This window comes from Cervus canadensis, chromosome 5, assembly GCF_019320065.1.
Source record: "Cervus canadensis isolate Bull #8, Minnesota chromosome 5, ASM1932006v1, whole genome shotgun sequence".
Taxonomy (NCBI): Eukaryota; Metazoa; Chordata; class Mammalia; order Artiodactyla; family Cervidae; genus Cervus; species Cervus canadensis.
Genome location: NC_057390.1, coordinates 87,751,610 through 87,775,462, shown reverse-complemented (window position 1 = coordinate 87,775,462; position 23,853 = coordinate 87,751,610). Strand labels below are relative to the sequence as shown.

At 55.7% G+C, this 23,853-nt stretch overlaps 1 protein-coding gene across 1 annotated transcript in view; it reads right to left on the bottom strand.

The window, feature by feature from the left end:
• The window catches only part of LOC122442108 (DAB2 interacting protein), a 212,940-nt gene extending 198,629 nt beyond the window's left edge, over positions 1-14,311 (bottom strand). The window contains exon 1 of the mRNA XM_043469445.1: positions 13,972-14,311. Within this exon, the coding sequence (XP_043325380.1) occupies positions 13,972-14,011 (40 nt within the window). The 5' untranslated portion in view covers positions 14,012-14,311. The remainder of the gene's footprint in view (positions 1-13,971) is intronic.
• Between the last annotated feature and the right edge of the window lie 9,542 nt (positions 14,312-23,853).

Genomic DNA, 23,853 nt, shown 5'->3' with positions numbered 1-23,853 from the left:
GAGCATGTGGACAGAATGGAGGCGAGGCTTTGGGCTGTTCGGCTCTGGCCTGGCCCCCGGGCCGGGAGGGCAGCCCTTGACCCCCTCACTCCCCTGGACCAAGGGTCAGGATGAGTTTCGATCCCATCTCCGCTGGCTGGGATGCTTTGATTTCAGGGCCTGTTTGTGAACAAGAACTCACGCAGGTCAGCTTCCCCTCCCCCACCCAGCACCTTCTACCCAGATCCCAGCTCAGGTAAGCCCCGGGCCCAGCCTAGCAGCCCCTCATGGCCTGATCACACCGAGATGGGAGAGGGGGAGGAGGTCTCTTCCCCTAACACAAGCTCTTTCTTTCCACCACTCAGCTGGAAACCCTCAGCCCTGCACTGACTTAGTGGAGGTTCTCCTGGCACTCCGGGAGCCCAGGTCGGGGGGAGGGAGAAGCGTGGAGTGGGCAGTGAGAGGCTGGCGACTGTGCTGGAGGACAGACAATTTCTGACGGCAGCTTTGGGCCCTGTCCCTCCCCTTCCTCTGCTCCTGCTTCCTCTGGGACTGTGCTGTGTTGCTGTGTTTAGTCACTTAGTTGTGTCCAGCTCTTTGTGAGCCCATGGATTGCAGCCCACCAGGTTCCTCTGTCCATGCAGATTCTCCAGGTGAGAATACAGGAGTGGGTTGCCATGCCCTCCTCCAGGGGATCTTCCCAACCCAGGGGTAGAACCCAGGTCTCCTGCATTGCAGGCAGATTCTTTACCAGCTGAGCCACAAGGGAAGCCCAAGAAGTTGGTAGGCTATCCCTTCTCCAGGGGATCTTCCCCACCCAAGAATTGAACTGGGGTCTCCTGCATTGCAGGTGGATTATTCACCAGCTGAGTTACTAGAGCTTCCAGGACAATTGTTCTTAATTGGAGGTAATTTTGTCCCACAGGGAACATTTTGCAATGTCTGGAGACATTTCTGGTGGTCATGACATGGGCTGGGGGTTGGGGGCAGATATGCTATTGACGCCTGGCAGGTAGAGGCCAGGGATGCTGCTAAACACCCACCAGTGCACAGGTCGGTCCCCACGACAAAGAGTTCTCCGGCCCCACAGATCAACAGTGCCCAGGTATAGAAACCCTGCCTGAGGATACAGCCCCCTCACACTGTGTCCTCAGCTGTGACTCAGCCTTCCAGCCAGTCACACCCCCAGGCTTAGGCTGGACGACTCCAGACCCTCATTTCCATCTCTGAACCCTTGCTCGGTCTGTTCCTGTTGCTGGAGCACCCTCCCTGCTGACCTCTACTTGCCTAAATCTCATTTCTTTCCAGCCCCTCCCACCTGCCGACACCAGCCCCCTCACCCCTCCTCACCCCCTGCTGCCCCCTCCCAGCAGCCAGTTCTGACTCCCTCATCCCAATCCCTCCCTTCCCGGATTGGCAGCCACTGCCGGCTTTGGTCCTCAAACATCTATGCAAAGAGTGGGGGCTTCCCAGGTGGCGCTAGTGGTAAAGAACCTGCCTGCCAATGCAGGACATGTATGAGACCTGGGTTCAATCCCTGGGTCGGGAAGATCCCCTGGAGGAGGGCATGGCAACCCACTCCAGTATTCTGGCTTGGAGAAGCTCATGAACAGAGGAGTCTGGCCGGCTACAGTCCATGGGGTTGCAAAGGGTTGGAGATAACTGAAGCAACTTAATGAGCTCGCGCGCACGCACACACACACACACACACACACGCAATGAGCGGGCCAGGTGAATAGAGACCCCAGACCCCTTCCCTTCTGCCTCTTCCTGGCGCAGGACTAGGCAACTTGGGACTCAGTGCAGACTCTCAATGGGATGCCTAGTGCCTTCTGAGCCAGCAGGACCAGAGATCCAATCTTGCTCTGCCATTTCCTAGCAGTGTGACTAAGGGGCAAATTGTTAAACATCTCAAGGCCTCAGTTTCCCCCTCTGTAAGATGGGGGTAGGCTTTCCAGCAAAAGCTCTATGAGCTATGTACTCTCCCTCCCATCCCTTGTTCCCTGTCTGGATGCTTTAGGTTGAGGTTGAGGTTCCCACCAATCTGGCTAATCTCAGGTACAGAGCCATCTACTCTTGGGGCCACGAAAAACAGGATTAGATTGTCCTCTGACGTCTTCCTAGAAGTTGAGCTCACACTGGGCTGCTGAGGAGCTTGGGAAGGGAGACGTCGGAAGCCAGAGGTTTAGGAAACCAGAGGCTAAGTAGACCTGTTTAGGAAACCTGGGAGACCTGTTTAGGCGGCCCCGGGAGAGCTGCTGCCCTCTTGGTTCCCGGCCTTCTTGGCCTCTCTCTCCCCCTGGGGGCTCTTCCCAGCTTCTTAACCCCCTACTTCTCCTACTGGAAAAGGACTTCTTATTGTTCAGTCACTAAATCATGTCTGACTCTTGCGACCCCATGGACTATAGGCCACCAGGCTCCTCTGTCCATGGGATTTCCCAGGCAAGAATACTGAAGTGGGTTGCCATTTCCTTCTTCAGGGGATATTCCCGACCCAGGGATCGAACCAATGTCTCCTGCATGGCAGGCAGCTTCTTTACCCCTGAACTAGGCTTCTCCTGCTGGGGCTGTGACCTCCCGAGGTAGACAGTCACCCACACTCAGCTGGGCTGGCCCAGGGGAGGGCCCTGAGTGGAGCAGAGGTGTGGTTTGGGTTCTTAGAAATTCAAGGGAAACAGCACAACTGCATCCCTCCCATGCTAGAACCCATTCATGGCTCCCTGGGGTGCAGGATTAAACCAAGCCCCTGAGCCTGGACTCCTAACATCTCCAGGCTACCCCCCCAACTCCTCTCATCTGGATTTGGGGGCCCAGCCTCACCGAATTGCTCAAAAGTCTCCACTGGACTCATCCCCAGCCTGCTCACTACCTCCTTCCACAGGCCAAGCCCTGGTTACCTTAAAGGAACCTCAGCCTCTCCCCTGCTGGCCTCCCCCGCCTGCCTGCCCTGGGAAGTCACCGTAGCTTTGGGCCCCTGTCCTGAGCTCTTCCTTGAAGACAGAGACTCAGCCTTCTGCCTTCCTGGACCTCCAGAGCCTGACGGTGAGCTAGCCTAGAGGAAGTGCTCAGCTTGAATTAAGAGACGTAAATGTGGGCAGGGGCTTCCCAGGTGGCGCTAGTGGTGAAGAACCTGCCTGACAATGCAGGAGACTTAAGAGATGCAGTTTTGATCCCTGGGTCTGAGAGATCCCCCTGAAGGAGGAAATGGCAATCCAGTCCAGTATTCTTGCCTGCGGAATCGCATGGACAGAGAACCTGGCAGGCTACAGTCCATGGGGTTGCTAAAGAGTTGGACACGACTGCAGTGACTTAGCATGCACATACGCAAACATGTGCAAAGAAAGAAGACCCCCAGGCTCCAGCGCCTTCCTCCCCCAGTTTCAGCGGCTGCCCCTTAGAACCACCCAGTTGGGGGTGGAGGAGTGGAGGAAGGCAGGGGAAAAGTTCAAATACTCCAATGCCCAGGCCTCGCTCTAGACTGAAAAAGTGAAAAAAGTGTAAGTGAAAGTCACTTAGTCGTCTGACTCTTTGCGAGCCCATGGACTGTAGCCTGTCAGGTTCCTCTGTCCATGGAACTCTGCAGGCAAGAATACTGGAGTGGGTAGCTGTTCCCTCCTCCAGGGGATCTTCCCAAAGCAGGGATCAAACCCCTCTAGACTAATTGAGTCCAAATCCCTAGGGGTGAGGCTAGTGCAATGCCAACCGGGAGGGATTAGAACCCTCTGGATGACTGCAATCAGCCCATGTCTCCTCCCACTTCCTGGGGGCAAGAGGACACCCCGGGAGAGTGAGCTCCGATGCTCTTTAATACCTGCTATGTGTTGCATTGATCAGAGCAGCCCTTTATGGCTTATATGGGGTCATTCATTTAACAAATATAAACAAAACGTGCTGGGGCTCAGGGGTAGGCTCACACCCGTGTGACAGGGAGCAGAGGAAGATGAGGGGTGCTGGGAGCACTTTGCAGAGAGTCCCCTGGTCTGGAGGTTGGGGACTGGAGGCAGAGGGTAAGGCAGGAGCCCCGGGGTGGGGCTGGCTATGGGGGTGGGGGTGGGGGCATGAATCAGGCCACAAGTGGGCAGGGGTGGCGGAAGATGGAGACCACAGATGTGAGGAAGGGGTGGGGGTTGTGGTGGGAAGAGGAGTCGTGGTTGGGCGTCTGGGTGGCTCGGCCACAGGAAGAAGAAGAGGAGCCTGAGCTGAAGACTGAGAAGGAAGGGGTGGGTGGGTGGAGGGGTGTGATGGTCACGTGCGTGTGGGTAGTGAAAGATTCAAACAGTCACAAACCCAATGATAACAGTAATAACCGCCAACGTCCACTGAGGGTTAACTCTGCCTGAAGGTTTCAAAGGACTGTTTTCTAAGTATTAACTGTGTACTCCTCCCTGTAACCTGTAGACAGGGCTGGCGTAATCAGCCCATCTCACAGACAGGGAAAACTGAAGCTGGGGGAAGTTATGCGATTTTCCTGAAGCTACATACTGCCTGGTAAGGGTCAGGGATCTGACTCAGACAGGCTGCCAGTCGAGCGACCCTGCCCTGAGACACCCCCTCCAAGCACCTCCCACACCAGGGCCTCTCAGCCCAGAGGAGCAGTGAGCCAGCACCCGTGGAGGACATTCTGCATTCAGGGCTCCACTGGCGGCCTTGGTGGAGCAGTCTGGAGCAGGGAATGGTGCGGAGAACAGTGTGGGAGGTGAGGGAGCTGCCCTGAGGGAGCTGAGTAGGCTGGGGGCACTGAGGGGGTGAGATGTGAAGTTGGAGAAGGGGGCTGGTGGAGGGGCTGATCAGGGGATCCCCAGGCAGGCAGAGGGAGGGGGATGCAGACCCCAGAGCCATCTGTCCTCAACAGGGAACTGAGGGAAGGAGTCAGAGCTGAAGCACCAACATCAGTGGGCCTGGGAGGGGCCTGGGGAAGCTTCCAGAGCTGGAGCCTCACCCTAGAGTCTGTGCAACTGAATGAGGCCAGGTGGGGGTGGGGGTAGTATGCTCTGTGGTGGGGGAGGGGGCAGGGTTGAAGCAGGCAGGCCCAGCAGGAGACAGGCGCTGCTATGTGTCCAAGTCAGAGGCAGGGTTTGGGAGAAGAGCCCCAGAAGCTAGGGTATAGACACCCCAACTCAGTCCATCACAGAGCCGGCCAAAGGAAAAACTGAAGGGTCTCAGAGTAGGCACTCTTCTAGGTGCCTTGACTTCTAAGCCGTGGAGTTAATACAGCTGCTTGGTCAAGGACAGTCTCACCAGGACAGAAGGGTCTCTACTCTCCCTTCCCAGGCAGGTGTGGGGGAGGGGGTGGGGTACCAGCAGGAAAGCCAGGGATGGACCTGGGACAGCCCCGGAGGGCTCCTGGGTAAGACCCTGAATTTGGCAGCCTGGGCTTCAGGAGGCCAGCGCGCACGGAGCCTCCCTCCAGGCCTGTCCGGCCGCCTCCTGGTTCAGCCTCACGCTGGGGTCTGGGCTCCCTCCCTCTGCTGCCCTTGTTCTCCATGGCTCACATTCCACGTGAGCTAAGGCGGGAGAGGCCATTCATCTGAGATTTGGGTCAAGGGAGAGAGAGAGAGCCCAGGGCAGAGGTGGGGTGGGGGCTGGGGGTCTGGGGGACAGGCACCCCAGCCATTTCAGGAACTGTGTGCCCTGAGCTGGCTTTTCTGGAGCCCAGCACCCCCCTCATTCTGGTGCCGAGTCTGTGGCCCCACAGAGTGGGTGTGCGGGGCCCCCAGCCCCTCATAAGCTCCCTCACAGCCAGCCGAGAGGCAGGTGCTCCATCCTATTGGCGAGGTGCTCGTGTCCTCTACACGCCTTCCTGTGCGTGTGCACACGCACACACACGCGCACATGCACAGAGGCACGCTGGGATGTAGGTCACCGGCTGGAATGCCTCGGGCCCAGGGTTGCGAAGACCCAGCCATCCAGGCAGACACTTCCAGATTGGACAGAAATGTACCCTCCCCTCACTTGCCTCCCCCTGCTCGCCTGTGTCAATCTGACCCTCTGTTTGGTTTTCCCAGAATCTTGAACTGAGACTGCGGGAACCTGACTCCATCCAGGGGAGGGGGCGGGGCTCCTGGCCACACTGTCATTGTCTCTGTGTGTTGATCCTTAAGCAGGGGGGGCGGGGTGGGGGGCGGACGTACGTGGAGTCTACAAGAGACAGAGGGCTGTGGCCCCTCCTTGAAGACTTCCAAGACATAGCCTGTTAGGACTAGAGGGGGGTAATGACCAGGAGGGGATAGTCAAGGAAAGAACAGAGCAGCCTAAGCCGGGTTGGTCAGGGTTGGCTTCCTGGAGGAGGTGGCAGAACCTTGGCTGGGGAGGTGAGTGAAGATTTCAGAAAGCCTAAAGAAAGGGAGTGGCACTGTCACAGCTAGGGAAGCTCCGCCCTGGAGCTGGCACCTCTGTGGAGGTCACATCTGGACAGACCATCACAGACTCTTCTACAGAAAACCCCAGATGACCCTGCAGGCCCTTCAGATACAGCAAGCCCAGAACATCACTCGCCCTCCTGCCCAGAATCTGCTTTTCCACCCACATCCCCCTCTCCGCATGGACAGCAACATTCCTGCCACACAGGCCAGACGCCATGTCACCCTGCCCTCTTTCCTCACATCACCCCCTCAGCCTTCAACTTTTCAGTCTGGTGCATGGAGCAGCTCACAGCTGAGAGGTGAAGACAGGCAGGGAAGCAAAGGCACTGTACTATCCTGTCAGCACATGGGTGCCTGGGAGCTCAAACAAGATGGTCAAGGAAGGCTTCCTGGAGGAGGTGACACCCAAGCTGAGACCTGAGGCTGAGTAAGAGTGGCCAGATTGGGGGAGAAGTAGTGGGAAGAGTTGAGATAGAGTAGGGTTCCAGGCAGGGGCATCAACAAGTGCAAAGGTGAGGGAGGACCTGGAGGATGGCACATTCAAGGTGAGATGAACTGATCATGAGAGAGTGGAGAGAAAGAAGGGGTGTGCTGGAGACCAGGGCAGACCAGTGTCATCCAAGGGTCAGATGGTGGATGCCCTTGACACCATGGTAATGAGTTTAGACTCTGTCCAGCTGCAGTGGAATGCCCTGTGTGACTTTCAGATGCCTAAGAGTGGCCCCTTTAGCTGCAAACAGAGGATGAGTTTGGGGGACAGGTGGAGATGGGGATCCCCAGGAGGGGACAAGGCAGCTATCCAGGAGTCCAAAATGGGGCGTGGCCTGAGACGGGGGCAGAAGGTGGAGAGTCAGGGCAGAGCTCAGGACCACTTAGGAAGTAGAATGGCCCTTGAGGGGTTCTGGTTCCTCCTCTCTGAGGCCCTCATCTCCCTACCATGTAGTGGGGGGTGGGCAGGAGGACCCCAAAGATCCTCCCCTGAGCCTCCTCCCACTTGGGGCCATTTTCTGTTTCCTCTAGTCTCCCAGGGCTTCTGAGGGGACCTCTTGGGAGGAAATCCAGCTGGGAGGAGCATAGCTGTGGCTTCTGAAGGCCTGGGGTGGGGTCAGGAGTGTAGGGCATACCCACTCAGTAGAAGGAGTGGGCTGGGCACTGGGGACCAAGGGGGGTCTCAGAGCACCCAGTGGTCCATTCGGGAGGACAGCCAGTGTGAGGGTGCTGGGACAAACTGGCCCTCATGGAAAAGGCCCACCAACCTTCTCGGTATAAGGGGGGCCCGGAGCCGCGGTCCAGCAGCCTGGGTATAAGTTAGGGCCCATTACTCACAAGACTGACACTTGGGATAGTGACCTCACCTCTTTGTGCCTGTTTCTTCATCCATAAAATGGGAATTAACACGTGCCAGGAAATAATATATCAGGTGGGAGGGAAGCTTAGGGGAACGGTCCCTGCTGCTGAGTGATTCAATGAGGATCTGTACCTGGGTACCACAAGGTACCACCTGGACACCACCCTGGTCCTCCTGTCCGAGCCACGTGGCCCAGACCTAAGGGAGGTGCAGCAGGATGGAAACCCAGGCCCATGCGGGGGGCCCAGGGTGAAATGTCTTTGCTTCCTAAACACCCGGAGCTCCCGAGTCAGCCTCTCCCTTCTCCCGCCAGGAGCCCCTCACCATGCGGACCGCAGCTCCTCTCCCCTGAACTTCCTCCTGCTCTGCCAGCCTCCTCCCACCCTCCTTAGGCCACTCCCCCTGGCCTTCTTGTGAAGCCAGTGCTGGGGTGTGGGGGCATCCAAGATTTAAACCCCTCCCTGTCCGGCCTCACTGTTCTTCTTCATTGACTCTTCCTCCTGATTTTGCCTCTTCCCAGCATCCTCTGGGGCAAGAAGAAGGGGGGCTCCTCCCCTTGTCCACCTGCCCAGCTGAGGAAGGTCAGAGGCCCAGGTGAGGCTGGCCAGCAGGACTGAGGCTCTTCTGGACACAAGAAAGGGCTGAGGACCAGGGACAGGATACTCGAGAGGCAGCCCAGAGTGATGGGCAGAAGCACAGGCGTCTAGGAGCCCTCAGTTCGAATCACGAGCACTCCCCCTAACTTGTGGCTTTGGGCTCTTCAAAACCTCAATTGCCACATCTGAGCAATGGGGCTGTTCCTTCCTGTGTGAGGAACCAATGATTGCATGTGGACACTTAGCCCAGAGCCGGGCACGTAGCCAGAGCTCAGGAAATGGGATCCCCACTCTGCCTCTCTGGCCTGACTCCTTCACCTGTGGAAGGACCTCAGGTGAGGATGTAGCCTTTCCCGTTCCTTCCTTGTTCCCAGAGGCCCAGTCAGCCAGTCCACAGCAGAGCCCTAGAGCAAGATGGAAGGAATCGGATTTGGCCTCCCTTCCCCACCCCAGGGAGTCTGGGTGGCCATCATTACCTCAGTTTCACAGCTGGGGAAACAGGCTTGCTGTTGAGTGAGCTGAGTGGCAGAACCAGGAGGAAGCCCCAGGCCCTCTCTAGCCCCTGAGAGGTAGAACACAGGTCTGAACAGCACCCATCGTCCCAAGGATCCACCCACACAGAAGCCTCAGAGAAGATTCTAGTGGGTACTGACCCAGAGCACAGGCTCTGGGTGGGACAAACCCACAGGACTCTCAGCTCTGCCACTCACTCACTGTGTGACTCTGGGTGAGTCACTCAGCCTCTCTGAACTTGTTGCCTTATCTTAAACATGAGAAGGACAACACCGGCCTTGCAGGGTCGGGAGAAGGGGAAGCAAGATGATGAATGTAAGGCACGTGGCCAGCTACATAGCTGTTGTTTTATGGTTATTTCTATTTGCTACCAGCTGAGCCATGTCTCATGACATATTCAGCTTCCCCCTCTCACGGGGGAAGGGCCAGGGAGCGGTGACATCAAGCTCCCTGACAGCTTCCACCCCAAAATAGCCCTCTCTTTAGACTGACCCTCTCCCATTACAGTGGCTCTTGCACTCACTGTCCCCAGCTGAGCTGACAACGCCTTCGGTGGCGGCTCGTTTGGAAAGCACAGCAAAACGAAGCCCCCGGGCTCTGTGGCAACCTGGGTTAAATCACTGACCTTGCTCTTAGGCCTTGGGGTCACTTCCCTTCCCTGAGCCTCAGTTTCCTCATCTGGAAAATGGAGCTATAATGTCAGCCTACTGTTGTGAGGATTCAAGTAGGCAGTGTACCTAAAGGACCTTACCTGGGGAGGGGGGGGCAGCATGCAGTAGGTGCTCAATAAATGGAACTGGTTATGGTACCTGCCACACCTGGGAATTTACAAAAGCATCTCCATCTGCCTCCTTGCAGGGCCCCCAGTTGGAGCCGAAGTCCTTGGGCGGTTATCATCAGAAGAAACTGAAGCTTCTGAGCTGTCTGTTCCACCCCCAGGGTTGCCAGAGCAACCAGCCCCTTCCTGAGCTTTTATCCTGACCGTCTGTCTGAGCCCAGCTCCCTCACCCATGAATCATAAACTCCCCCCGACAGGTGTCCGGCCTCTCGTGGTTTCATCTCAATCACCCCTCTGGAGACCCCAGTCAACCCAGGACACAGGCAGGGCAGCGCTGAGTCTGTCCATTTGTCGGACAAAGAAGCCAAGTTTGACCAAGAAGCAGGGACTCAGTCCAGGCCACCCGGGGGCAGCGGGATGGATGAGGCTCAGGCCGCAGGGAGGCAAGAGGGTGCCAAGTGCTGAGTTGGAATTAGACTCTGAGATGGTCAGAGCTGGAAACAGCCGGGGGTGTGGAGGGCAGTACCCTCATTGGGCAGTTAAGGAAACAGAAGCCCAGAGAGGAGGAGGATGCCTGAGGGCACGATCAAGTTAAGGGCAGGGTCCAGCTCATTCACTCATTCATTCGTTCATTCATCCCATGAATGCATATGGAGCGCCTTCTCAGGGCCAGGCACTGTGCAGGACCCTAGAGATACAGCGGCAAATAAGACACACTGCCTGCCCGCAAGGATCTCAGGGTCTTGAGTGGGAGTCAAGTCAGTGACTGGGTGAGCCCCTTGTCCCCTTCCTTGGCTATCACAGGACACGAGAAGGAAGTGCGTGCTGTGCTTCTCGAGGTTGGCTTTTCCACGCAGCTCTGAAAGGCCCTTGCCAGAGGGAGTCAGTCAGATCTTGTCTGGTCCTCACCCCCGATTTACACTTGGGGAAACTGAGCCACCTCCATGAAGGGCTCTGCTAGGGTTAGTGTGAAGGCTGCAAGCCCTTGCCTTCCTGCCCCTGACTGTTGCATAAAAGAAACCTCTGCTCCTGAGTTTGCCACTCGCCCCAGCTGTGGTCTGAGCCCTCGATGACCTTGCTCTAAGGGTCCCGCATCTCAGGACACCCTACGGGCTCTACTTAGCCCTGTCTGCTAAGGTACCTTGAATGTGCCAAGGCCTCCAGAACATCAGAGTCAGCGGCTGGGGACGCGGCCAAACTCCTCCCAGCCCCTGAGCACCTGGTGAACGGAATCAGAGCTCAGGATATCCACCAAACGGAACAAAGTCTTGCTCTGCTTGAAGAAGAGAAGGGCGGCCCAGAGCCCCTCCTCCAGCTGTGCCTCTCCCCACCCTGTCCCCATCCTGCGTCCCCACGGAGCTCAGCTCACCATCCCTTGACCAGAAGCATCACCCTCACCGGAAGTGTCAGAGAACCCCCCAAGGTTCTCTCTGCCTGGAATGCCTTTTCTCACCTTCTTGGCTGAGCCAACAGAATCGTCTGCTCACTCACTCATTCACAAGCATTCGTTGGGTTCTCACTACAGGCCAGGCAGAGAGCCACGCGCTGGAGATCACAGCTGTCAGGGCACTTAGAGATGAGTAGGGGACAGAGGTTAAACACATACATGTACCATAGCGTGTCGTGAGACTAGGAGACTGAAAATGAAAGTGAAAATCGCTCAGTCGTGTCCGACTCTTTGCGACCCCACGGACTATACAGTCCATGGAATTCTCCAGGCCAGAAAACTGGAGTGGGTAGCCTTTCCCTTCTCCAGTTCGATCTTCCCAGGAATTGACACTGGGTCTCCTGCATTGCAGGCGGATTCTTTACCAGCTGAGCCATAAGGAAAGCCCGTGTGTGGCCAGGAACTGGTCCTATAAAGGAAAAGAGAGGGTAGGAGAGTGGGCTGTAATTTGATGGATAAAGTAACGTGATCTAAGGACGGCGTCTCTGAAGAAGTGACTTTCACTGGAGACTGGGAGGAGGAGGAGGAATTTAGCTCAATGAAGAAAGAGAGGAAAAGTATTCCAGGCAAAGGAAATAGCATGTGCAAAGGCCCTGAGGACATTAACTAGTTTGGTGAGCATGAGGAAGGACAGAGCAGTGTGACTGGAGTCTATAGAGCCAGGGGATGAGGACAGAAGAGTCAGATCACAGAGGGAGGCAGAAAAGATCAGCCTTGCTGAAGGGACCTTGTGGTTAACAGGGAGAGTGAGGGGTCCAAGAGAAGGAACCAGAAAAAAAGACTGGGAGATAGACGGGAGAAAATCAGGAGGGTGGCCTGTCCCAGAAGCCAGGTGAAGAAATTGTTCCACAAAAGAAGGAATCATCCACTTCTTTGGTGGGGGAGTCACCTCCTCCAGGAAGCCTTCCTGGACACCAAGTGTGGGGTTAAAGTTTCCACGGGGCCTTGGCCTTCCCCATCAGTGCTTACCTCTCTCCCAGACTAGCCTTGGAGTGTCACAAAGGCAGAGACAAGGTTTGACTTGTCTCTCCAACCCCAAAACTTAGTTCAGGATCTGAAAGTAGTATTTGATAGGTCAATAACTGTAGGACCTGGCCAGGATGGCCCCTTCAGCTTGGGGCCACTCCCAAGGACTTCCTGGGCTCCCCTCCATTCCTGCTCATCACTTTCCCGAGGAACTGTTCCCTGTCCCCTTGTCTCTTCCCCTCAGATCCCAGGCACCTCACTGCCTGCTCAGCTTCCAGAAGGGCAACCACAGGCTCCCCCAACAAGGGAGGTCAAGGAGCTGATGCATGGGCCCTTCGGTTATGGCACAAGCAGTCTCTGTTTCCAGGGACCCTGGACTTACCCTGCCCCAAGACTGCTGCTAGCAAACCTATGTGACAGCAGGTGAGGCTGTGGGTTCCCGAGACACCAGTGAGTTCCAGGTAGGGAGACAGAGGGATTTGGAGCCTTGCTTTGCTCTGGGTTGGTCCCGCAGACAGGGCTCTGTGCCCTCCATGGGATGGCATCTAGGTGTCCCCCTGCCAAGTTCAGGTGGACACCTCTGGAGACAGGCAGGCCTGTCCCACACCCCAGACCGTTTGCCCCCACCTCCCTCCCAGGAACTCATCAGAATCCAGTCTCATATCATTTGTCCCCATTGGAGGCCAGGAGCTCTTCCAGGGCCAAGGTGCCGGCTCCCTTTTCTCCCTCCCTCTCTCTTTCCTCTCTCCATTCACTAAACACAAACTGTTTCTTAGGCTTGAGTTCTCTCTTCCTGCACCCCTGACCCTGACACAGAGCCTGGCATGTGGGGGTCACTTGGCAGGGGTCCACTGGCCACCCGACCTCCCAAGATGCCAGGCCTGTGGGCTAGGCTAGGCTAGGCGGCGCCAAGCTCCCCTGAGGGGTGCAGCTCCAAATGTGGCAAGAGCCCCTCTCCCTGGAAAGAACTAGAGCCAGCAGGAGGGAGGAAATTTGGCCTTGAATCTGCGTCCTGCGGCCAGGCCTGGCTGGGGTGGGGGTGGGGGTCCAGGGTAGAAGCACACAGTTTTCTTAGAAGGAACCATAGGCCTAGGACGATCTGGGTCTCCAAAAGACTGATCCTAGCTGGAATGACGCCTCCCTTGACTAGCTCTCCTCTCCGAGGCCAACAGGGCCCCCTCCTTACCGGAGTCTTAAAACCTACATCCCCCCAGCCCAGTCCTCCTCAGTCCCTCAGCCAGCCTCCAGCCCTCCTGCTTCCCACTTTCCCACATTGCAGAGATGGCCAGAGTGCCCCCCGGCATCCTAACCAAAAGTGCACAGCCTGGCCGGGCTGAGCAATCCGGGTCTTAGACCCCTGCAACCCCAGAGCCCCCAGCCTGCAGAAACTGCCGTGGCTGATCCACTGGGAATTGTACAAGTTCCCCGCCACCGGCTGCCGACAAGGGCTCTGTCCCAAGCAACTTTTGCCCAACAATCTGCCCAGGGTTTGCAGGGAGGCTGCAGCAGGGGCTGCTCCCTGGGGGCAGCCCCTGGGGCCCTGCAGAACGGGGAATGCTTGCAGCCTGGCTTTAATTACAGACTGCGTTCCTCTTGCCTGGTCCATCTATATTTATCTGCAGGATCTCACTAATTAAATCCCCCACCGCAGCCGGCAGGCCTGGGGACGACCACGAGTGAGGCAGACAGGCAGGGGGGCTGCAAACTTCCTTCCTTTCCTTCTGGTCCAGGAGCAAAACAGAAGCGGCCGAAACTCCCGCTCCCTCCCCCGACCCCGCCGATGCTTGGTCCCAAGGAACGCCGGCTCCGGGGACCCTTCAGCTCTGTGCCCCGCAACCCCCGGCACCCATGACCCACAGGTCCCCACGCCAGGCAGTGCCCATCTTCCTCCCCGCTTCAACTCGCATTCCCGGATTCCCTCAGCAAACAGAGAAAGTCTCCCTGAGCAGCACTCTGCCACTTTGCCGGCGCTCTGGTCTTACCGAAGGAGTCGTCTTGGTCCAAGAGGGAGTCGGGCTCCATGGCGTATGGGCCCCCAGCCCCTGGCCCCACCTGATTTATGAACCGAGGCTGTCTCCATGAGCGTCTGGGTTTCTCCTTTTGTATTCCATCTGGCGGCTTTTCCAACTAGATGACTGGGTATTCCTGCACGCAGGCCCCTTTCCAGCCCTCGCCTTCATACAGTACATTTAAAGTAGCAGTAACCTCTTTTTCCTCCCCCCGCAGCCTGGCTGGAAACATTAGAAGGGACCGAGGCAGCAGAGATGTCTAAAATAGGAAGACGCCGGGACGATTGGCCTGGCTGCCCGCGACGCTGGCTGCAGGGATCTGGCCGGCCTGCGCAAGTGGAAAAGCTAAGAGGTGAGGGTGAGTCTGGGCTGAGCATCTGGAAGCTGGCTCCGGGGGCCCCCAGGGTCTGTGGGAAGGGGGGGAGGCTGACCCACCCACGGGAGGAGATGGGGGGTCCGCTCTTTTCACCGCCCAGTGCCCAAACCCCAGGGGCTTCTCCCAGGCCCTGCTGGAACCTCCCACTCAAATCTGTTCTACAGACATTTCCTGCAGTGTGGGGGATGCAGAAATTGACTCATCCATCCATTCAGTCAGACACTAAGATTTTTTTTTTTGAGCATCTACTCGGCGCCAGACACTGTGCCAGGTGCTGGGTTTTGCAGGAGGGAGCAAGTCTCAGCATCTGGTCTCTTGGAGCTCACAGGTAAACAGGCTTGTGCAAAGCAGCCTGTGCGGTAAGAGCTGTGGGAACATGAAAAAAAGGGGCTGCCTCAACCCAGACAGGGGGAGGTGGTCAGGGAAGGCTTCCTGGAGGACGGGGCACTGAAGCTGGGGCGTTATGGGTGAGTAGCAATTAGCCAGCGGAAGAAGGGGGGAGTGAGGGAGAGGGTGTGCTGGGTCTGTGCAGAAGCCCTGAACTGAGATGGCATTTGGGGTGTTCAGTGACCTCCTCGGTGAGTTCCAGGCAGTTGGAGCAGCGGCCTTGGCAGAGGTGGTGGGACAGAAGCGGCAGAGGGGGTCGGGCAGGGCCTCGCAGGCAGGCGGGGATGGTTCTCAGGTTTGACCCAGGGGACGACGCATGGGAGAGAGACATTCCAGGCTGTTCTTTAGAAAGGCCTCTCTGGGTACTGTGTAGGAGGGCAGAGGCTGGGGCAGGACCGGGCGGGGGCTGTCAAGTCCCCAGGGCAGAGGGACGCTGGCCTCTACAGGCAGAGCTATAATAACACTGGGTGCCACTCACCAAGCGGCCAGCAGAGCCGGGCACCCGTCCCAGCGCTCCCCACATCCATACAGTCACTCCTCAGTGACCCCGCCAGCAGAAACCCCGCCTGGCCTGTTTTACAGATGAGGACAAGGCCGATGAGAGAGGAGAAGTGACTTGTTCGAGGCTTGGGAGTGGCCTTCAGACCAGGCCTGGACCCCCAGAGAGGTCACAGCCTAGATGCTGGTGGGGAGGGGGGTGGTGCTGGGGGAGGACAAAGATGTGGTAATTCAATCCGCATCTCAGACCCAGAAAACCACAGGGCCCTGGGGCTTGCGGGACAGGGGGTGTGTCATTTGGGCCCAATCAGGGAAGGCTGCCTGGGGGAGGAGGCATCTGAACAGGACAGAGAGAGGAGCAGGGTTTGGATGGGCGAGTGGGAAGAGGTGCAGGCCTCCCAGGCAGCGGGAATGGCATAGGCAAAGGCACAGAGGCAGGAAGGGAATGACCGCAGCGCATGGAAGCAGCACGCAGAGGGAATGACAAGTGACCGGGAGGGTGTCGGAGCAGGTGAGTGGTTGGGGCCGGAACAAGAGGACGTGCACTCACAGCCCAGGAATGCGGGCTTGGTCCAAGGGGCACAAGCAGCCTCGAAAGCCCTCTGTCCAGAGGGTGGCCTGCATCCCAATGGAGGCCTGGGTATCCCTGGGGATGGCCCTTTCCCAGAATTCTCTTTAACACTCTGCACCTACAGCAGAGAAACTGTCTGCTCCCCACAGATCACTGGGACATTGGAAACTGAGCCTTAGTGACCAGATTTTTGGAGATGTGACCCTAAGGCTGAGGCAGAGAGGACATTAAGAGAAAGGAGATGGGGACTTCCCTGGTGGTCCAGTGGCTAAGACTTGGTGTTCCTACTGCTGGGGGCCTGGGGTTCAATCCCTGGTCAGGGAACTAGATCCCACAAGCTGCAACTAAAAGCGCCTGCATGCCACAACTAAAACCTGGCACAGCTAAATAAATAAAGAAAATATATTTTTAAAAAAGAGGAGGGAGATGGGGGACTTTCCTGGTGGTACAGTGGTTAGGACCCTGCCCTTCCACTGCAAGGGGCAAGGGTTCAACCCCTGTTTGGGGAACTAAGATCCTGCATACCATGTGGTGTGCCCCCCCAAAAAAACTGTCAATAAAAATTTTAGAAAAAGAAAGAGGGGGGAGATAGGAGATAGAGACAAGTTGGGAGGCTGGAAAGAGGGACCAGGCCAGGGGTGGCAGGGAGGGAAACAACCCCCTGGACCCCTTCCAGCCCTCTGATGTTGCCCAGTGCTCCCAGAGCAGCCAGTGGCTGCTGACGTGGTTGGCCTAGCCTGGGGCAAGCTCCTCTGTCACCCGTGACCACCCCTCTGTGATGACAGAGATCCCAGTGCCCAGCCTCCCGCTGCCTTAATTACAGGGAGGTCAGGCCCTACCCAGGCAGCTGTAGGCATCAGGCTTCCTGGATCTCTGACTCAGTGTGTGTGGGGGAGGGGGTCTAGGAGTGCTGGGTGGGAACCCTGGACCCCCAGTCAACAGGTGAGCTCAGATCCAATTCCCCCTACTTCCCCCAACCTCCAGGGACCCCAGGGCTTCAGGGAGCTATGGGGCCCATTTGCACAGAGGCACTTGAGGTCATTTTCTTGCTAGAGTGTGATAGGGCTGAAATCAACCACCTGGGTTTCTATCCAGACTCTGCTGCTTACGAGGTGGGTGACACTGAGCTGCTGACTCTGCACTTAGGAGTCTCAGTGGTGGAATGGGGCTGCTCCTGGCCTTTACTCATAGGGTGGTCATGGATTAGATGGACCACGCTGCAACAGGCCAGCAGGTTGCCATAGAGATGCCGCTGCATCCACCCACTCACTCTTTCTGTGCCTGCCACGCCCAGGCTGGGCCCAGCCTAGGAGCCAGACACATAAAGGAAGAATCAAAACCCAAGGATCTGAAAGCTAGAGGGGGAAAAAAAGTAAGGCTGGAGGAGGGACCAATCTGCATAGCAGAATCAGAAAAGCCTTGCAGGGCTTCCCTGGTAGTCTAGTGGTTAAGAACCCTCCTGCCAATGCAGGGGACACAGGTTCGATCCCTGGTCCGGGAAGGGCCCACATGCTGTGGAGCAACTAAGCCCATGTGCCGTCACTGCTGAGTCCAGACTCTAGAGCCCGTGCTCGGCAAGAAGAGAAGCCACTGCAATGAGAAGCCCGAGTGCCCGAGTGAAGAGGAGCCCCCGGCTCATTGCAACCAGAGAAAGTCCAAGTGTAGCAATGAAGGCCCAGTGCAGCCAAATAAGTCCATAAATTTTAAAAAATAACAATTATAAAGAAAAGCTTTGCAGAGGAGGGGCCAACTGAACTGGACAGACAGGGATGAAGAGGTGTTCTCCGGGCAGACGCTAGTAAGAGCAGGCAACACTACCGCATGGACTAAGAATAAGGCACGAGACGGCCAGCATCCCCCGTGGTATGGGCGTTCAAGTTCTCTTCTGCTCCGGGTTCTGATTTTCTAGTTAAACCCTGTGTCTAGAGCCAAATGGAGACCACAGTCTTGCCCAGCCTGGGGCTCTGAACCGGGGCGGGGCCTGACCCCAGGCTCAGACCCTGTCCCACCCTGCCTGGCTCCTCTCCAGAACACAGGCCAATGTGGGCTGGAGTCTAGTTCATAGCATTCTGGCTGGTATCCCAAGTGAGGACAGGTAACCCTGCCTGGGTCCGAACCCCAGCTCCCCGTTTACCGCTGGGTGACCCTCAGCAAGTGATTTTACTTCTCAGAGCCTCCGTTTCCTCATCTGTAATAGAAGTCAGGAGAGTCCCTGGAGGGCTGGTGGGAGAATTAATGAGTTAATACAGGTAGATCTTAGAACAGGGCCAGAAGAAGCGTTTGGTAAAGCTAAAGTTGAGAGTCCTCAACACAGCCTTCCAGGCCCTCCTTATCTCATCTCTCTCCCTCTCCCCACCTGGACTTACAGGCCTTTTCTTTGAACTGCCCCAGGGTCTGGCTATTTCCCCTGCTTAGAGTGAAATCCCCCCAAATCCTCACTATCCCCACTCTGTGTTCAGGTCTCCCACCACCTCTCTGAGATAGCAGGTCCCCTGCCCCTCCCCTCACCCCACTCCTGGCTTTAGTTTTCTTCTTGGCCCTTTCGATAGACATCACCTGACATTATTGTTGTTCAATCGCTAAGTCATGATTGACTTTGAAGCCCATGGACTGCAGCACGCCAGGCTTCCCTGTCCTTCACTATCTCCCAGAGTTTGCTCAAATTCATATTCACTGAGTCGATGATGCCATCCAACCATCTCATCCTCTGTTGCCTCCTTCTCCTCCTACCCTCAATCTTTCCCAGCAGAGAGTCTTTTCCAGTGAGTTGGCTCTTCGCATCAGGTGGCCAAAGTATTGGAGCTTCAGCTTCAGCATCAGACCTTCCAATGAATATTTAGGGTTGATTTCCTTTAGGATCGATTGGTTTGATCTCCTTTCTGTCCAAGGGACTCTCAAGAATCTTCTCCAGTACCACAGCTGTACGCTTATTTGCAACTTATCTGCCAGCTCCTGCTTTCACATAAGCTCCATGGTATAGAATAGCACTTAGAACAGTCCCCAACTGGCCCACCTGAAGTGGATCCCCACTAAACATGAGTGGAAGGACTCGGTGTTAGCTGGTTATTTTCCCCCACTGCCCCCTGCTTTGATAATCAGCCCGCCACCCAGGAGCTCTCACTGAGTTCCAGGGCTCTTCACACCCAGATACACTCCTGCGTCTTCCTGCTTATCTGCTTGGACTGGGTTCTCCCTTCTCACTAAGGGCTGGGCCCCCAGGGCCAGCCAGCAGGAGGGAGATCAGAGGGTCTTCTACTTGGGGATGGGGGGGCTGTACTGTGAGCCTGATACCCTCTTTGCACCTCACACCAACTTTTCCAAAAAAATTTTCTGAGTCCCATTTCACAGATGGGAACACTGAGAGGCTACAGTGAGTCCCTGAGAAGTGGCAGAGCTGGGGGTTGAGAGCTTGTCTGCGAGATGAGAAGGCCCTGCTGGCCTCACTGTAGCACCCAACAGGCCCTCAGGAGCTAGTCTGGAGGATGCGACAGGCAGGCTCAGAGGTGGGATCGGGACAGGGTGGGCAAGAAGACAGACCGGCCTTGGGTCCGCTCCCTGGTAGCCCCACCTTCCAGCCTGGGTCCCTTCAAGCAGCTGCCATCTCCTGTGCTTAAGGAGAGGGTCACTTTGCTTTTTTTGGTTCAATGGCCCTGAAACTGAGGGCTGACATCTTTAAATAAGTTCTGAACCAGCCGGCAGGGGACAAGGGCAGGTTACAGGCTGGTCCTGTCCCTCCATGGGGGCAAGGAGGATCTCCTTCTGATGACAGCACCCCCTCCCTGCATTCCGGGTCCCTCTCGGCGTTGTCCTGGGAAACCAGGACTCAGAGAAAGGAGACACAACCTCACATCCAGGAAGTGGCAGGAGCGAGGCCCAAACTCTGGGCCCTCACCCCACCCCACGCTGCTGGGCTGGGTTAGAAATTCGAGACCTTTGCTCGTGGTGCTGTGGGAAGGTTAAGTCTCTTGCCCTCGGTGGTCACACAGAGGATTCCAAGGCCCCGACTCGCAACCGCATTGCGCTGTGGGCTTTTCGTCCTGCAAATGTGAAGCTGAATTATCATGAAAGAATCTCAGATCTTTCCAGGCAGAAGCAAGCCCTAGATAAACGCCGGGAGTTAAGGGATTTTCCAGGGCTGAGGGGATGTCAGGGATGGTGGCCTGTGGTCCTCAAAGTTCCTGACGTCCTCGATTTGGTGATGAGCAGTGGGGCTCCACATGGGACATCCTGGTTGCTGGGTGCCAGGGTCCTGCCTCGGGTTCCAGGAAACCCTGGAGACATGGGCACACCCTGCCTTCCGGCAGCAGGGGTCAGACAGACGATGTGAGGCAATCTTTGGTGGCTGGCAAGGATACTGCTCTCCATCCGCCTCCTCCCCCAGCCCTCAGAAGTTCCCCGAGTACCCGGTCAGTGCCCCAGGAGGACCCCAGGCTTCCCAGAGGCCCAGCTTGGAGGCTCATCCAGTGCACACCCCCGAGGGGGCAGAAATCTCTTCCACGACATCCTAGCTCCAACTCTGCTTGCTTACCTCTCAGGATGGGGAGCTCCCTCCCTCTCAGGAAGTCAGTTGCCTCTACTGCCAGGTAAGGTCCTATCTCCGTGGACTCATGCTGTGCTGTCCCCAGGCTGCTCCACACTGGTCCTGGCCTTGGGGGAAACCCCTGTGACCCTCAGAACACCCCGACATGAGCTCAGCCCTCTGCACTCCACCTGACCCACACCCCTCCCCATGCTTCCTGGCTAGTTTTCAGGTTTTGTGGTGAGTCAGGAAAAAAAAACCAAGAAGCCTGGAAGCGTTTTACCCATTCGGCAATGACGGCAGCCATGCAATTCAGCAAACTTTCACTGGAGACCGTGCCAAGTGCTGGAGACACAGAAATGAATCAGAGTCCCTGGATCTCCACTAGGATGGGGGAGGGAGGGCCGGGAGGGCCGCCCAAGGAATCAGCCAGGAGGTTTGGAAGCAATCTTTTAGGATGGCTTGTTTTCCTGAGGGCTTCCCAGGTGGCTCAATGGTAAAGAATCCGCCTGCCAAGTAGGAGATGCGGGTTCGATCCTGGGGTCAGGAAGATCCTCTGGGGAAGGGAATGGCTACCCACTCCAGTATTCTTGCTTGAAGAAGTCCATGGACAGGGGAGCCTTGGCAGACTATAGTCCACGGGGGGGTCACAAAAGAGTCGGACACAGCTTAGTGACTAAACAACAAGTTTTCCAGAAGGAGACAGGGGATAGATGGTTGGATGGCTTCATGAACTCAATGGACATGAGTCTGAGGAAACTCCGGGAGATAGTGAAGGACAGGGAAGCCTGGCGTGCTGCAGTCCGTGGGGTTGAAGAGTCAGATGTGATGGAGCGACCAAACAACAAGAGACAAGGAGTGGGGGACAGAGAGAGCGGGTAGGGTGGAAGGACCTGAGCAAGCAGAGGCCAAGTCCCAGGACCACTGATTAGCCTGGGATAAAAGCTACTGGAGACGCAGACATGGAGAACAGCCGTGGGGACACAGTGGGAAAGGGGAGGGTGGGGGAACTGAGAGAGCGCTGACATTTATACACTACTGTGTGCAAAGCAGAGAGTGGGGAGCTGCCGCCAAGCGCGGGGAGTTCAGCTCGGTGCTCTGTGATGACCTAGAGGGGTGGGAGGGAGGCCCAGGAGGTGGGGGATATATGTATCCATATAGCTGATTCACGTTGTATAGCGAAAACCAACACAAATGTGAAAGCAGTTATCCTCCACTTAAGAATAAACAAACATATACTTTTTTAAAAAAAAGTACTATGTATCAGGGGTCAGCAAAATTTTTCTGTAAAGGACCAGATGGTCAATATTTTTGGCTTTGCAGGCCACACAGCCTCTGTTGTAAAATGACCCAGCCCTACTGTCAAAGCTCTGAAGCAGCCCTGGACAATACATCAATGAATGAGTGTGGGCTTGTTCCAACCACAACTTTAGTTGTCAACTCTGAAATTTGAATTTCATATGATTTTCTCATGTCATGAAACAGTATCCTGCTTTTGATTATTTCCTGGCCATTTAAAAGTGTAAAAAACATCCTTAGCCTACAAGCTGTCCCAAAGCAAGATGGTGGGCTGATATGGCCCATAGGCTAGAGTTTGCCAACCCCTGCGGTACAGGTTTGGGAAGACAGGGAGATGAGGCTGGAAAGTTGGGTGGAAGAGGGCCTTGACTCTCTACCCAACCCAACTGCCTTCAACCACTGCCTGCCATCAAGAAGCTAGAAAAATGTGCATTTAGATCAAGTGCTGAAACATACCTAGGGACAATCACCCAATTACACAGGAATACAAGCTGACTGATCAAAGTCAATAAAGAAGTATGTAGATTAATAAGGAAGTTTCCCCTCCAATCCCAGTCTGTACCCTAGGGATGATGTGGTGAGGAGATGGGTGAATACGAGTCCAGCCTCCTTCCTATGCACAGACACACATGCAGAGTGTGTGCTTATTCACACCACACATGGCTCACCCTATGACTGTTCTGTGATGTGCTCCTGTCGCTCGGCAATTCAACTCTGAATCTTCCCATCTCCTCTTTGATTTTTGTGCTGTGCCACCATCCGCCCAGCGGTCCTTCACTGAGGGACACCAGGCTGGTCCCCGCTTTACATGATGACAGGCACACACATCTATTGCTGCACCAGTGCTAGGACTTTAATTGGAGATATTTTCAGAAGCACAAGTGCCATGTCAAAAGGCATGAGAACAAAGACAAATATATATATCACTCACACGTGGACTCAGAAAAAATGATACAAACGAACTTATACACGAAACAGAAATAGAGCCACAGGCATAGAAAACAAACTTATGGCTGTCAAAGGGAAGAGGGGGGAGAGAAATAAATCAGGAGCTTGGGATTAGCATATACACACTGCTATGTACAAAACAGACAAAAAGGACCTACTGTATAGTACAGGGAATTATACTCAATATTTTTAATAACCTATAAGGGAAAAGAATATGAAACCAAAAATATATATATATGTACATGTATAACTGAATCACTCTGCTGTATGCTTGAAAGTAACAAAACATCGTTAACCAACTATATTTCATCCACCCACACATCCATCCATTCATCCACCCATGCTCCATCCATTTATCCTTCCAACCATCCATCACTCAACCATTCATCCACCAAAGTACCCATCCTCCATCCATCCACCCATCCATCCACACATACCACTCACCCATCCATCCACCCACCTACCCACCCATTCATCCACCCCTCCATCCACCCACCCATCCGTCCATGCATTCATTATCTGTTGAGTAGTGAAGATGGCTTGAGTCCTCTGGCTCTGGTGGTGAATGCAATCATATTTCTGCCTTCTTGGTCTTCACTGTCTGGTGAAAGATAGTCTACACATGCCAGGTACTGAACACAAGAGGAAAAAAAAATCCCTGCTTTCCAGGATTCATATTCTAGTAGAGGAGACACAAGCAGACATGATAGGTGGGGTGCTGATCAGGACTAGTGAGGAAAATAAGGCAGAGTGAGGGGCCAGGAAGTCCTGGGAGTTGCGGTTGTGTGCACGCCGGTCAGGGGAGACCTCTGGGGCACAGCTCCAGAGCAATGAGGGAGGGGGCTGCCCACATGTGGGGGGTGGGAATTGTCAAAAGCAGAGGGAACAGCTGGTGCAAAAGTTCCGAGACAAGGGTTTTCGGGAACAGCCAAGGAGGCCAGCCCTGGGGTGAAGGTGAGGGAGCAGTCGGCTCCCCGAGGTCCTGCAGGCAGAGGAAGGCTTGGCAGTTACTCCAAGTCAGGAAGGGGCCTGTGGAGGGTCTGGGGTAGGGGGGGCTGGCTGCTGGGTTGGGAATAGACAGAAGGGGGCCAGGGCTGAAGCAGGGAGAAGGGTCAAGAGGTCACCAAACTTGACCCAATAAGAGAATCTAGGCCAGATGGCTGGGTGGAGGTGGTGAGTGGGGTGGGAAGGGGTGTCCTTTGAAGGCAGTGGTGGTGGTATTCAGTCGTTAGGTCAAGTCCAATTCTGTAGCACATC